The sequence below is a fragment of the Rattus rattus genome, chromosome 8, assembly GCF_011064425.1.
Source record: "Rattus rattus isolate New Zealand chromosome 8, Rrattus_CSIRO_v1, whole genome shotgun sequence".
In the NCBI taxonomy this organism is placed as follows: domain Eukaryota; kingdom Metazoa; phylum Chordata; class Mammalia; order Rodentia; family Muridae; genus Rattus; species Rattus rattus.
Genome location: NC_046161.1, coordinates 2952001 through 2964710, shown reverse-complemented (window position 1 = coordinate 2964710; position 12710 = coordinate 2952001). Strand labels below are relative to the sequence as shown.

At 37.3% G+C, this 12710-nt stretch overlaps 1 protein-coding gene across 1 annotated transcript in view; it reads right to left on the bottom strand.

Annotated features, from left to right (window-relative positions):
- Pdgfd (platelet derived growth factor D) overlaps positions 1-12710 on the bottom strand; it is a 209508-nt gene that overhangs the window by 81715 nt on the left and 115083 nt on the right. Inside the window, 1 exon segment of the mRNA XM_032911072.1 lies at positions 4988-5192. Coding sequence (XP_032766963.1) covers positions 4988-5192 — 205 coding nt within the window.

Sequence of the window (12710 nt, the reverse complement as noted above, 5' to 3'; positions counted from 1 at the left end):
TCTTCCATTATGACAACCACAATGTCCTATATAATTAAAAAGAACCTTCAGAACATGATGTTTAGAACTTTTTCTGAGAAAAAAATAGCTGTCATCTGCTAACATATTTTAAAGGTAGGTTGAGTTGCATGTCCCAGTAGTCACTGTAGGAGCTTATAAACCACTTTTCATTTTGAATCAATTTGCTCACCAAGGTTTCTTCGAGAAGTACATGATTGACACTTTCATAGGCCAAGGAATCTCTTGTCTTTAAAAACTGTCTTTTAGAATGACCACATAAGAAGTCTGGTGTAATTCTGATAGCTCTGCCTTTATATGGTACTTGCACTTTTCCCTTACTGCTTTTAATATTCTTTCTTTGTTTTGTGTATTTGTTGTTTTGACTATTACGTGCTGAGAGGGATTTCTTTTCTGGTCCAATCTATTTGGAGTTCTGTAGGCTTCTTATAGGGTCGTGGGCATCTTCTACAATTTTGTTCAAGATATTTACTGGCCCTTTAAGTTGGGAGTCTTCACTCTCTTCTGTACCTATTATCCTCAGGTTTGACCTTCTCATGATGTCCTAGATTTCCTGGATGTTTTGGCTTAGGAGCTTTTAGCATTTCGCATTTTCTTGGACTGTTGCATCAATGTGTTCTATAGTATCTTCTGCCCCTGAGATTCTCTCTTCTATCTCTTGTATTCTGTTGGTGATGTTTGCATCTGTGACTGCTGATCTCTTTCCTAGATTTTCTATCTCCATGGTTGTCTCCCTTTGTTATTTCTTTATTGTTTCTATTTCCATTTTTAAATCCTGGATGGTTTTGTTTAATTCCTTCACAACGGTTTGGTTGTGTTTTCCTGTAATTCTTTAAGTTAAATATATAATTTAGAAGGAAAAAAACTACTGCCATAAAATGAAGAACATATTCTGTATTTATCCATATATTTTTATTCTAATCTCACATGTAACGTTATTTCATAATTATTTGTCTTGTAAAAAATGTATCCCTATAGTTTACCAGGTTCTATTTTGTTGTAAAGAAAGTGTACAAGTAATTTTATTGCTAATTCCACACAACTCCTTATGATTTAAAAAAATTATATACTTGATTTCCCATTGGTTGTTAACTTGTAATATCAAATGTTTTTACTTTCATATACTTTGTTTGAAAACTACATTCATTTATTAAAACAATTTTTGCGTTTCACAAAAAAGAAAGGCATATAACATAAGGGACTATGTGTGTTAATCAGTAACTGCTGGTTGGTTACAACAGGGAGTGAATGAATTCTACATTAACACAGGATTACTCTTATGAGTGGTCACAGAAACACAGTACTCCAGGCCTATAAACAACAGCACAGACCCATAATTATTCTGTGTATCCAGTTGATCCTTGTTGTTCCTTCACCCATCCCAAGTTAATGTGCCTTCAGTGACATAACTTACATTCTCTATAGAGCATTTATTCTATTCTGGGACTCCTCAGATTTTGGGTCTTTCTATAAGATCCATTAAATAACTTGTCCTTCAGTTGGTCAAGAATCTTACTCCTTATCTCCACCTTTCCCTAAATGACTTCAGGTGTTAAAGTCCCAAGCAAGTGTCATAATGCCAGTGATCAGAGGCACATAAGTCTCACACGTGTTTATTTTTTCCATTAGGATTACTAGAAGGAAGCGGCATAAGGAACATGAGATCCGAGTATTCAGAGAAACTCATGGGAAGTTGTTGCCTTTGGTTACTGAAGGGTTTTCACTGCACTGGGAAGGGTAATGTAAAGGACAAGTAGAAATGATAATATGTGGACTAAATATCCCTGACAGTGATCTATGAGGCCCTTATGTCATGTGCCTCAGTTTCTCTCTAGGCAAAATAAGTTTATAAAATTTTACCAGCTAGATATTTCCCGACTGCTGTGTAAATTAATTATCGAATGTATATATGGTTGGAAGGCAATAAGGTATTGCAATGTACACAGCAGTGAGGTTTGGGGCAGATGGTAAGAATTCAATAGCATTTTATTTTATATATAATATGTGTAAATCATATTCAGTACACTAACATGGATATATTTGAAAGATTTTTAAAATAATACTAGGTCACTTTTATTTTTAAAAAATTTCAGTGTAATTTTACATTGAGTCCCTATGGAGTGTGTATCCCTGTCTAGGGAGAACCACGGGTTTGGGATCTGATTTATCTCTTTCATCTTCTTATTCTACTTCATCCTGGAAAATTCAAAAAAACCACCTGAATTGATGAAAGGTCCAGAAATGGCTCAGCCTACTATATGTTTGACTACTGTCTAGGACCAAAATCCTAGTTCATCAGTGGCTTCCTTTCTTTAATAAGAAACAGATATCTGGTCCTGGTCTTTGGCTCTATGCTAAAATCTCTGGAGTTTTCAAGTGACAGAAGAGATTTATTTATTATTCAGCACAGTTCATAACAATGATGAACTTTCAATGATACTCAGAGCACTTCAGCATGGAGGCAGCACACTAGAAAGCTCAAAGAATGATTAGAAGTTCAGAATTTCAGTTCCAGGGGTACCTGGGAGAAGAGAGATCCTGAAGACTGCGTTTCCTCACCATCCATGCCCAGCAGTCCCATAATGAACTCTCCACAATTTCCTTAACTTCGAAGTTAACATCAAGGTTATTTAGAGACTGTGTTCTTTCCATGCACTGTACTTCGTGTATCTCTTACATGGCAAATTTCTTGAGCTATGTCCTTTACACTAAACTGCTTAATGATTAAGTCAAGGGCTTCTGTGATTTTTGTGAGCTGTGATAGCAATTCTGCAAAGCTTAGGAGGAGCTCTGTTTTCCTCTCTGTTTCCAGTTGGTAGAGCAGGAGATGGGAGGCCTAAGACATGGATCTGACATTGAACAAAGGGAGACTCATGGGAACTTTTTCTTATGGAGTTGGATGCAAAGCCCAAGTGACTATGCCAGAATTACATTGATCTGTAGGACACTCGGCAGGTGTAAAAGAATTGCTTGGAGTGGAAAAAAAATTTCAACCTCACATATTTGTTGTCTATGATGATACACAATTGTTAACTTGATGAGGTTTAGAATCACTACAGATAGAGGTCTCTAGGCAAGCATTGGGAAATTATCTCGAGCAGGTTAGTTAAGATGAGTAGTCAGGGTTGGGGATTTAGCTCAGTGGTAGAGTGCTTGCCTAGCAAGCGCAAGGCCCTGGGTTCGGTCCCCCAGCTCCGAAAAAAAGAAAAAAGAAAAAAAAAAAGATGAGTAGTCAGTTCATTGTGGAGGCACCACCCTGGTCCTAGGTTGTGGATTACAAAATAACAAGAAAGTTAGCTGAGTACCAGCATGCATCAATCCCCACTTCTTGACTGGTTTTGCAATGTGATTGGCTGCTTTAACTCCCGTGACATGATAGACTGCACCTTTGAATCGTAAGCCAAAATGAACCCCTTCTCCCATGAGTTGTCATTGTCAGGCTATTTTAGCACAGCATCTGTAAAGGAAGCTAAGATAGAGCCAGACATATCCTAGATAGAAACAGATTACACTACCATCCACCTTATTTCCTTTACTATTCTTTTAATAGTATTCTATTTTCTTTGTTTTTTTCTTTTTCCTCCCTCTTTTGTCAGCAAAAAAACAAAAAACAAAACAAAACAAAACAAAAAAAAACAAATAGTTCTCTCTTTCAAGGTTGAAAAGACACAAGATCAGCTTTAGTTTATTCTCATTGTAAATATTAACTAGATCTCCACGTGTGTATTTGTCTCTGCTTTCTGGCATACATTACCCTCTGTGGACCTAGAAAATAATAGTCAATGCTGTTATTTTCTGGGAAAAAAAACAGCAGCATAATAAAAACTGTCAGTATAATAAATATGCAACAAAGGACAACCAAATCGGATGCACCTCCTTTTATTATTCAAGGGAAAATAAACCGTGAAAAGGATTTAGTAGTTCAGGAGTTCATTGGCAATGCAGAAAGAGTACAGCCAGTAAAGCACAGAGAGGAAAAAAAAAAATCCTTCCCAAGTCTCAGGCAGGATAATTAAGGGAGTAAGATGCTGTGAGCCAACAAGTCAAAGAACAAAGGCCTGCATTTTCTCTGATAAGCATGCTAATGAGGAGGGTGATTACCCTGCTTTCATCTTGTCTCTCATCAGGAAACAGACATCTGAAGAGCACTTAGATCCTGAGGTTGCCTCTGTTTCCTCCCTCTGCTAAGGAAGTGTCAGGAAGGTCCTGACCTGGTTCTCTGTGACCATCTCTTGTTGTGGTTACAGTGTCCTCAAGGCTTGAAGCAAGCAGGGGCTTTGCTCTTTGTGCTGGTGACAGACATTACATTCATCAGAGTTACCGAATGCAGCTCTGGGGGTCTTGGATTAGGCGCATCTACATGCTCACAAAGGCCTTTCTGGGCCTTGCCAATCCATGGATTCCCAGAGTCTAGTGTTTATTTTTTGTTTGTTTGTTTTGTTTTTCTTTTTCTTTCCAGTGAAACATGCAATTGTGACTGAGGGAAGTATACATCTTTGTGGGTCTTCTGCAGTGACAGCATAACACCTTTAAAAAAGGATGGTCATGTGATTGTTAATACTTATTAAAACCTGACAGAATCTAGAAGCACCCAGGAGACAAGCTTTTGGGCATTCTTGGGAAAGATTATCTTTATCAGGTTAGTTTGAATGGGAAGACCTACCCTAAAAGATGATGATACTGTTCCCTAAGCTAGGGCCTTAACCTGCATGAGAAGGCTACCAACATTCATCCCTCTTTTCTTCCTGACAGCAGATACAATATGACCAGACACTACAACTGAAATGATATCCTCAAACCTTAAGCCAAAATAAACCCTTCTTCCTTAAATTGCTAGGAATGAGAAAAATGACTAATATAGAAACATCTTGGGTAATTCCAAAGAGTTTAAGAAAAAAATGTTTGATGTGATGTTTTTCATTCACATTCTACTTTGATCAGAACACTAAAAAGAATACTGGTTTCTTACCTACAAATGTCATTTTCTGCTTCCTCCAGTCCAAATTGATGGTCAAAGGCCAGCTGTATCCGTGTTTTCTCCTGGGAATGGAGCCGCCATGTCAGGAGCAGGTTCCTCGGGTAGCTGTTGGGGAAGCGAGGACTCTGCACGTGGCCAGATCCTGTCACCCGAATGTTCTCATCTCTCCGGTACAAGTCTGTGAGGTGATTGCTCTCTGTTAGTAGTCACAACTTGTAGAAATTAGTATGTTGCTCCAATTATAAGAAAACATAAAAAAGAATAATTTACAACATAACATTTCAAAGTACTTCTGGACTTAGTTTACAAACATAAGACCAAGTGGTAAACTCAGAACAACAAAAAAATATCCAAGCCCTATTTGTATTTTGTTTGCTTTCCCAAACTGTTTACAGCTTCCAGTGCTTTGTAACCTTGGGGATTTCCTTCATTACTCTTGAGATGCAAACATAACCAGTGATCTCAGATCTCATTTTCATTTAGACTAGAATTAAATCAGAGAATAACTTCACACAGTTTATGTTTACTTTACTATGTTATACAAATATTAAGTTTAACAGTATTGACTATGGGTTCAGTCACTATTATTGAAGGGATGAAAGGCAAAAGAAGAGATTCTAATAGTGTTCAAGGGCCCTTTACCATTTATTCCAATAAAAAGCGCATTTTTCTATAATAAACCCAAGAACTTTCTCCTTCTGGTTTTCTGACTTTACCAGATCTAATCTGTGTTGTATCTTAATGTGTAATAACAGGAAATATATTTGGTCTTTGTCTTGGATTCCAAGAAATAGGTTCCAGACTCTTGGGATCTCAAGTGGTTAAGACATTCTTTGTTTCCATGATTGTGTCCCTGAGACTATACCTACATCTATACTCATAGCAATATTTACTGTAGGGTCCTTAGACAGTTTTTTGGTGGGCACTAGAAACATTAGAAAGATAGTGCGGTTAAAGAGGTGTTTTACCAATCTGACTGGAGGTGCTAAAGTCTAAGAATGAGAGTGGGGCTGGATATCCGTTACACATTGCCACAAGTGTAGGCAATCACACCTGCATAATGAGACTAAAGTAAAATCTCTGAACACACCATCCTTCTCCAGGAGGTAACATAATGGAAGAATGCATGGAGCCTTCCAGGAGTTACCCTGAGTCTTATTATTTTCTACTCCTGATTTCAGTGTTTTAGTATGAAACTTCTTGTACAGTGTTTTTGTGAATGCCTGAGGGTTAGGCACAGGGACACTTGGACAGTAGCTGGTCGGCCAGCAGTGCAGATATCCTGAGATTTGGAGCAAGTGTCTGAATTGAGAGCAGTCTTGTGGGGCCTGTACATTTAATCTGTAAAGTACTAGGAGAATTCAAATCATTGTATTATTTTCTATGTTTCAGTATTTAGAGTTCTTGGCATTTTTAGGGTTTTGAACCCCATAATTAAGAGAACTCCAACCATGAACTATTTGTGCCCTCCCACAAAGAACTACTTTGATGTCCATAATTCGGAGCCTGGTGAGAGAGGTTAAAGTTGCTGGTGGAAGGCCTCCAAGGTGGGGCTATTCAAGCAGGCTGGTGAAGTGGCTCAAATAGGGAGGATGTTCAGCAAGCATGTGTTCTGCTCTGATCTTCTGGAGTTCCCGCCTCCTTATTTAGAATCTACAGGCCATATTTGGCTTTTCATTTGACTTTCTTGACTTGAGACTGATCTTGAACTCATTTTCCTATCTTTGACCTTGCAATCAACAGGAAGCCAGCACTATTGGTCCCTGGTGACCTAAAGTAAGGATATTTACCCTTATACCTAGGGCCTTATTATTATCTTAGCTTTTCTCATTCATAGAAAAATCAGCACAGCTTCCAACAGACACATTTGGAAATTCATTGTAATATATAATAATGCTGAAGAAATGAAACTATAAATATTGGTAATACTTTTATTTCATCTGGTAGAACAAAATATATTATCTATAACTAAATACAAAGAGAAAATATTGAGTTGTTAAAGTAACAATAAAACCAGTCAATGATCTACAGCAACAAATAACCACGGAGTTTGTGGCCCTGTCATCTTATAAACATTCAGTGTAGCAAGTCAGACATAGCGATTTGACTCATGGCCTTCATAAAACAGCCAGGAGCTGGAACCTTAAGTCACAAACGTGTACACTCCAGTTAAAAGCCTGAAGCTGAGAACAGTCACACTGGCAGAAAAGTTCCACCTCACCAAGGGGTTATTACCAAGTTTCATTTGTGCAGTGATTGTTCCATGATATCACACCATATCATCACAATACTGCCCAGAACATAGCTGAGTGATTTATATACAGTCTCATTTCTGCTTCTAAGCAACCACTGGTAAGTGTAATTTTTGCTTAATGAAATGTGGTTTCTGCATATCCATTGTGGGAGCCTATCATTATAAGTTCAGAAAAGAGAATATGTCACTAGTGATTTCATGCTGTTTTGTCATTATCACTTGTATTTTGGACAGCAAAAGAGCAAGAGCATGAATGCATGAGTGAGTAAACAAGAGAGAGGGAAAGAGACAGAGAAACAGAGCAGAGAGAGACAGAAAAACAGAGGGAGAATGGGGTCTCATAGCTCAGACAGACATAGATGGATGGATAGATAGATAGATAGATAGATAGATAGATAGATAGATAGATAGATAGATAGGGAATGAAGTCTCTTGTACTCTTGTAGCTGTGGAGTCTGACCTTGAACTCCCAATCTTCCTACCTTCATCTTCCAAGTTCTGTGAATACAGATGTGTACCTCCATGTCTTATCCATAATTTATTCAGACTTTAAACAATCGTTTTTGTACCATTTTATTATGCAATAAACTCAGAAAAGAGAGCTAACATCATTCTGTGAAAGAATGGGAAGAGTGCAAGAGCTGTCCTCTAGCTTCAGTCTCCCTTGGCTTCCCCTGTCCCTTGCTCTCATCTTTGGGCTCTCATGATGGCTCCCCAGCACTGCAGAAGCAGCACCACTCATAGGGTCTGCATAGACTTCCTAGCCTAACATATCAGTGCCTAGATATGATAGGATTTAAAAGTCCTTTTCAGGTAACAGTTTTCTTCCAGGGGAACATGCTAATTTCAGGATGAACACAAAGTAACAGTAGGATCATGAAGACAACTCAAGTATGCTAGATTAGTAATGAGATACACTTTACTCCTAAAGCCAAGACTTTTAAACATTTATCAATTTACTTTTTATGCATGCATGCATGTATATGACTATGTTTGTGCAGACTCTGTGTGAGGCTCACCACAGGTGTGGGTCCGTGCCTTCTACTTTGATGGATAAAAATCTCCTTGCCATTCATTGTTATAAGTATGGGACAACTAGCCCAGGGGCTTCTGTGACTCTCCAGTGTCCAGCTCTGTCTCAAAGTAGGCATGCTGGACTCATTATGTGAATTCTGCAGACTTGAACTCAGGTCTTCACACTCGCACAGCAAGCACTTAACTTACCGAGCCATGACCCCACTCCCTTGAAAACAATACTAAGAATTGAATTCTATCATCTTCAGGAAAGGCAGAAATTGATTGTTTAAACAATCTGATCAAACATTGTTTGAGAAAATTTATATTTCTTAAAAATTTAGAAAAGTATCTGGTGGCACAAAATATTTCCATATGTGTTGAACGTGTTATATAGGATTTAAAATAAATCTTTGAATATAAAAGCAAGGTAGTGTTTTCTTTGTTAATTTTAAAACTATATAATGGCTTTACTTCAAGCCTGACTGGGAATGTAGAATAAAAAACAAAATATTCAAAGGTACTTTATAATTTCTTTCAAAGTTTAGTAGGAGAAAATCATATTGCAGATATTAAATTTCTTATGTCTTACTCAACCACAAAACTGTGGTGTCTTGCCTGTCAGGGCATATGGAGTCACTTAGAACTCATCAATTTAATGCTATATGAATGGGTAGTTACTGCAGATGATGAGAGACAGATAACAATAAAATAACAAAAAACAATTTAATCAAAAGCAGGGTGTAAAACAACTTCAATACTTTATTTGTAAGAAATTCAATTCTATTGTAACTCAAGAGTTGACATTTGTGTAAACATATTTAGTATGAATACTCACAGATTAATCTTGAGAACATTCCACAGAAATCACTGTATTTACTCTCGCACTTTTATCTATTAGTTGTGCACTGGGTACCTTTTATTGAGGACTATTTCCAGTTTCATTTACAAGTAGTTGTACCATAACCAGGCTCCAGTACCCTTTGAAAGTTATGGCATAAAAGAAAAAGGCGAACAGGAATATGATAAAGGTAGAAGAGTGTAGTTTTATATTTGAGGTTACCTTTCAGATCCTTGATTGTCTTCTGTTATTCAGTAATGCACAGAAGAAGGTGATTGACCATTTACAGGTCTCACAGATATGTGCCAATATCTGTTCCAATTGTAAGCTCTAAATGCATAGAGGAAGGTGATTGACCACTTACAGGTCTCACAGATATGTGCCAATATCTGTTCCAATTGTAAGCTCTAATAGTTTTATAAAACCTCAGCTCCATGCTTTACAAAAATGTTACTTCAGTGTTACTGCTCAACCACTTCCAAAGATCTCCACATTCTAGTTCAACAAATATAAACATAGTATAGAAAATGTCTTAGCATGAAAAATGGTGCCAGGTAAGATATAGTTTGGAGTATTTTTGACAATACATGTATAAAAGAAATGAGAAATAAATGGGGTCCGTAAAAGAAAGGCAATAAGTCCTTAATTTAAAAATAAATAGGTCAAATTGTAGAACAGAGTCTAAAACACAGGATGGAGGTGAAATTAAACATAATGAGATAATTTCCTACCAATTATTTCCTAGCCTAAAAGGTACAGGGTTAGAGTCTCCAAGAAAGGGGAAAATTAAAGTTCAAACACAAGAAAAATACTCAGTTTTGCTATTTGCTGTTTGTTTTGAAAAAATTTTGTCCTGTCAATAGACCAATCTTCATTATGGAACCCTTGGTTAACACCTTGTACATGGTCTCAGTGAAACTCCACATTATAATTGCCCAATAGCTTCCTGCAAACAGCCTCCACCTGTCTTCCATCTCTGGCCATTATTGAAGCAACTCAAGAACAAAGCTGATAAAATAGAAGCCTTTGCTACGTAAAGAAAATACAAAATAATATTGAATTCTATTCACTGTGGAACAGTGAATGAAAAACATCCTGAAAGACTGAATAGAGAGACTGTTTTAGTTATCAAATTTTTAAATATCAGAAGGCTATTAACAGCTCAGTTTGCAAATACAGAAAAATAGAGGCAAAATAGAAATGTCACACCCATTGGTGTTCTGTTCAGGAAATTTTCCCCTGTGCTCATATATTCGAGGTTCTTCCCCACTTTCTCTTCTATTAGTTTCAGTATATCTGGTTTTATGGGGAGGTCCTTGATCCACTTGGACTTGAACTATATGCTGACCTTCAGTTGAACAAGCACCATTTGTTGAAAATGCTGCCATTTTCCCACTGGATGGTTTTAGCTCCTTTGTGAAAACAAAGAACAAGTGATTATAGGTATGTAGGTACATTTCTGGGTCTTCAGGTCTATTCCATTCATCTACTTGCCTGTCTCTGCACCAATACCATGCAGTTTTTATAATCGTTGCTCTGTAGTACAGTTTAAAGTCAGGGATGGTGATTGCCCAGAAATTCTTTTATTATTGCAAATAGTTTTCAGTATCTTGGGTTTTGGGTTATTCCAAATGAATTTGAAAAATATTCTTTCTGACTCTATGAAGAATTGAGTAGGAATTTTGATGGGGATTGCATTGAATCTGTAGATTGCTTTCAGCAAGATGGCCATTTTTACTATATTAATTCTGCCTTCTGAGATCTTCAATTTCCTTCTTCAGAGACTTGAAGTTCTTGTCATACAGATCTTTTACTTGCTTGGTTAGAGTCACACCAAGGTATTTTATATTGTTTGTGACTATTGTGACGGGTGTCATTTCCCTAAATTCCTTCTCAGGCTGTTTATCCTTTGAGTAGAGGAAGGGTACTGATTTATTTGAATTCATTTTATATCCATCCACTTTGCTGAAGTTGTTTATCAGGTTTAGGAGTTCTGTGTAGAATTTTTGGGGTCACTTAAGCATACTATCCTATCTTCTGAAAAGTAATATTTTGACTTCTTCTTTTCCAATTTGTGTCCCCATGACCTCCTTTTGTTGTCTAATTCCTCTGGCTAGGACTTTGAGTACTATATTGAATAACTAGGGAGATAGTACGCAACATTGTCTAGACCCTGATTTTAGTGTGATTCCTTCAAGTTTATCTCCATTTAGTTTGATGTTGGCTACTGGTTTGCTGTATATTGCTTTTCTTATGTTTAGGTATGGGCCTTATATTCCCAAACTTTCCAAGACCGTTATCATGAACTAGAGTTGAGTTTTGTCAAATGCTTTTTCAGAATCTATCGAGATGATCATGTGGGTTTTTCTTTGAGTTTGTTTATATAGTGGATTATATCGATGAATTTCCATATATTGAAGCATCCCTGCATCCCTGGGATTAAGCCTACTTGGTCAAGATGGATGATTGTTTTGATGTGCCCTTGGAGTTGGTTTGCAAGAATTTTATTGAGTATTTTTGCATCAATTTTCATAAGGGAAAATGATCTGATGTTCTCTTTCTTGGGTTTTTGTGTAATGTAGGTATACGTATAATTGTGGCTTCAATGAGTTGGCTAGAATGAGTTGGGTCATGTTACGTCTGTTTTTATTTTGTGGAATATTTTGAAGAGTATCGGAATTAGGTTCTCTTTGTTGGTTTGATAGAATTCTTCATTAAATACATCTGGTCCTGGGCTCTTTTGTTTGGGAGACTTTTAATGACTACTTTTATTTCTTTAGGGTTATGGGTCTGTTTGCATGGTTTATCTGATCCTGTCTTAACTTTGGTACCTGGTATCTGTCTAGAAAATTGTCCATTTCCCCCATATTTTCCAGTTTTGTTGAGTATAGGCTTTTGTAGCATGAACTAACAATTTTTTTAATTTCCTCAGTTTCTGTTGAACACCAAGGACTTATGCTCTAAGATAACAATTGATAAATAGAACATCATAAAATTGAAAGGTTCTGTAAAGCAAAGGACACTGTCAACAGGACAAAATGGCAACCAACAATTAGGTAAAAGATCTCTACCAACCCTACATCCAATAGAGGGCTAATATCCAATATATACAAAGAACTCAGTAAATTAGACTCCAGAGAATCAAATAACCCTTTTAAAAATGGGGTGTCCAGTTAAACAAAAAATTCTCAATTGATGAATATCTAGCACCTGACTAACACCTAAAGAAATGCCAAGAAGTGCTTGCTGAAAGGAGCCCTATATAGCTGCCTCCTGAGAAGACTCTGTCAGAGCCTACCAAATACAGATGTGTATGCTTGTAGCCAGCCACTGGATTGAGTATGTGAACCCCAATGGAGGAGTTAGTTAAAGGACTGAAGAAGCTGAAGGGGTTTGAAACCCCATAGAAAGAAAACCGGTATCAACCAACCAGACCCCCCAGAGCTCCCAGGAACTAGGTAACCAAGCAAAGTGTACATATAGAGCAACTCATGGTTCTGGCTGCATATATCGCAGAGGAGGGCCTTATCTGGCATATTTGGGAAGAGAAGCCCTTGGTCCTGTGAAGTCTGGATGCCTGAGTGTAGGGGAATGCCATGGTGGTG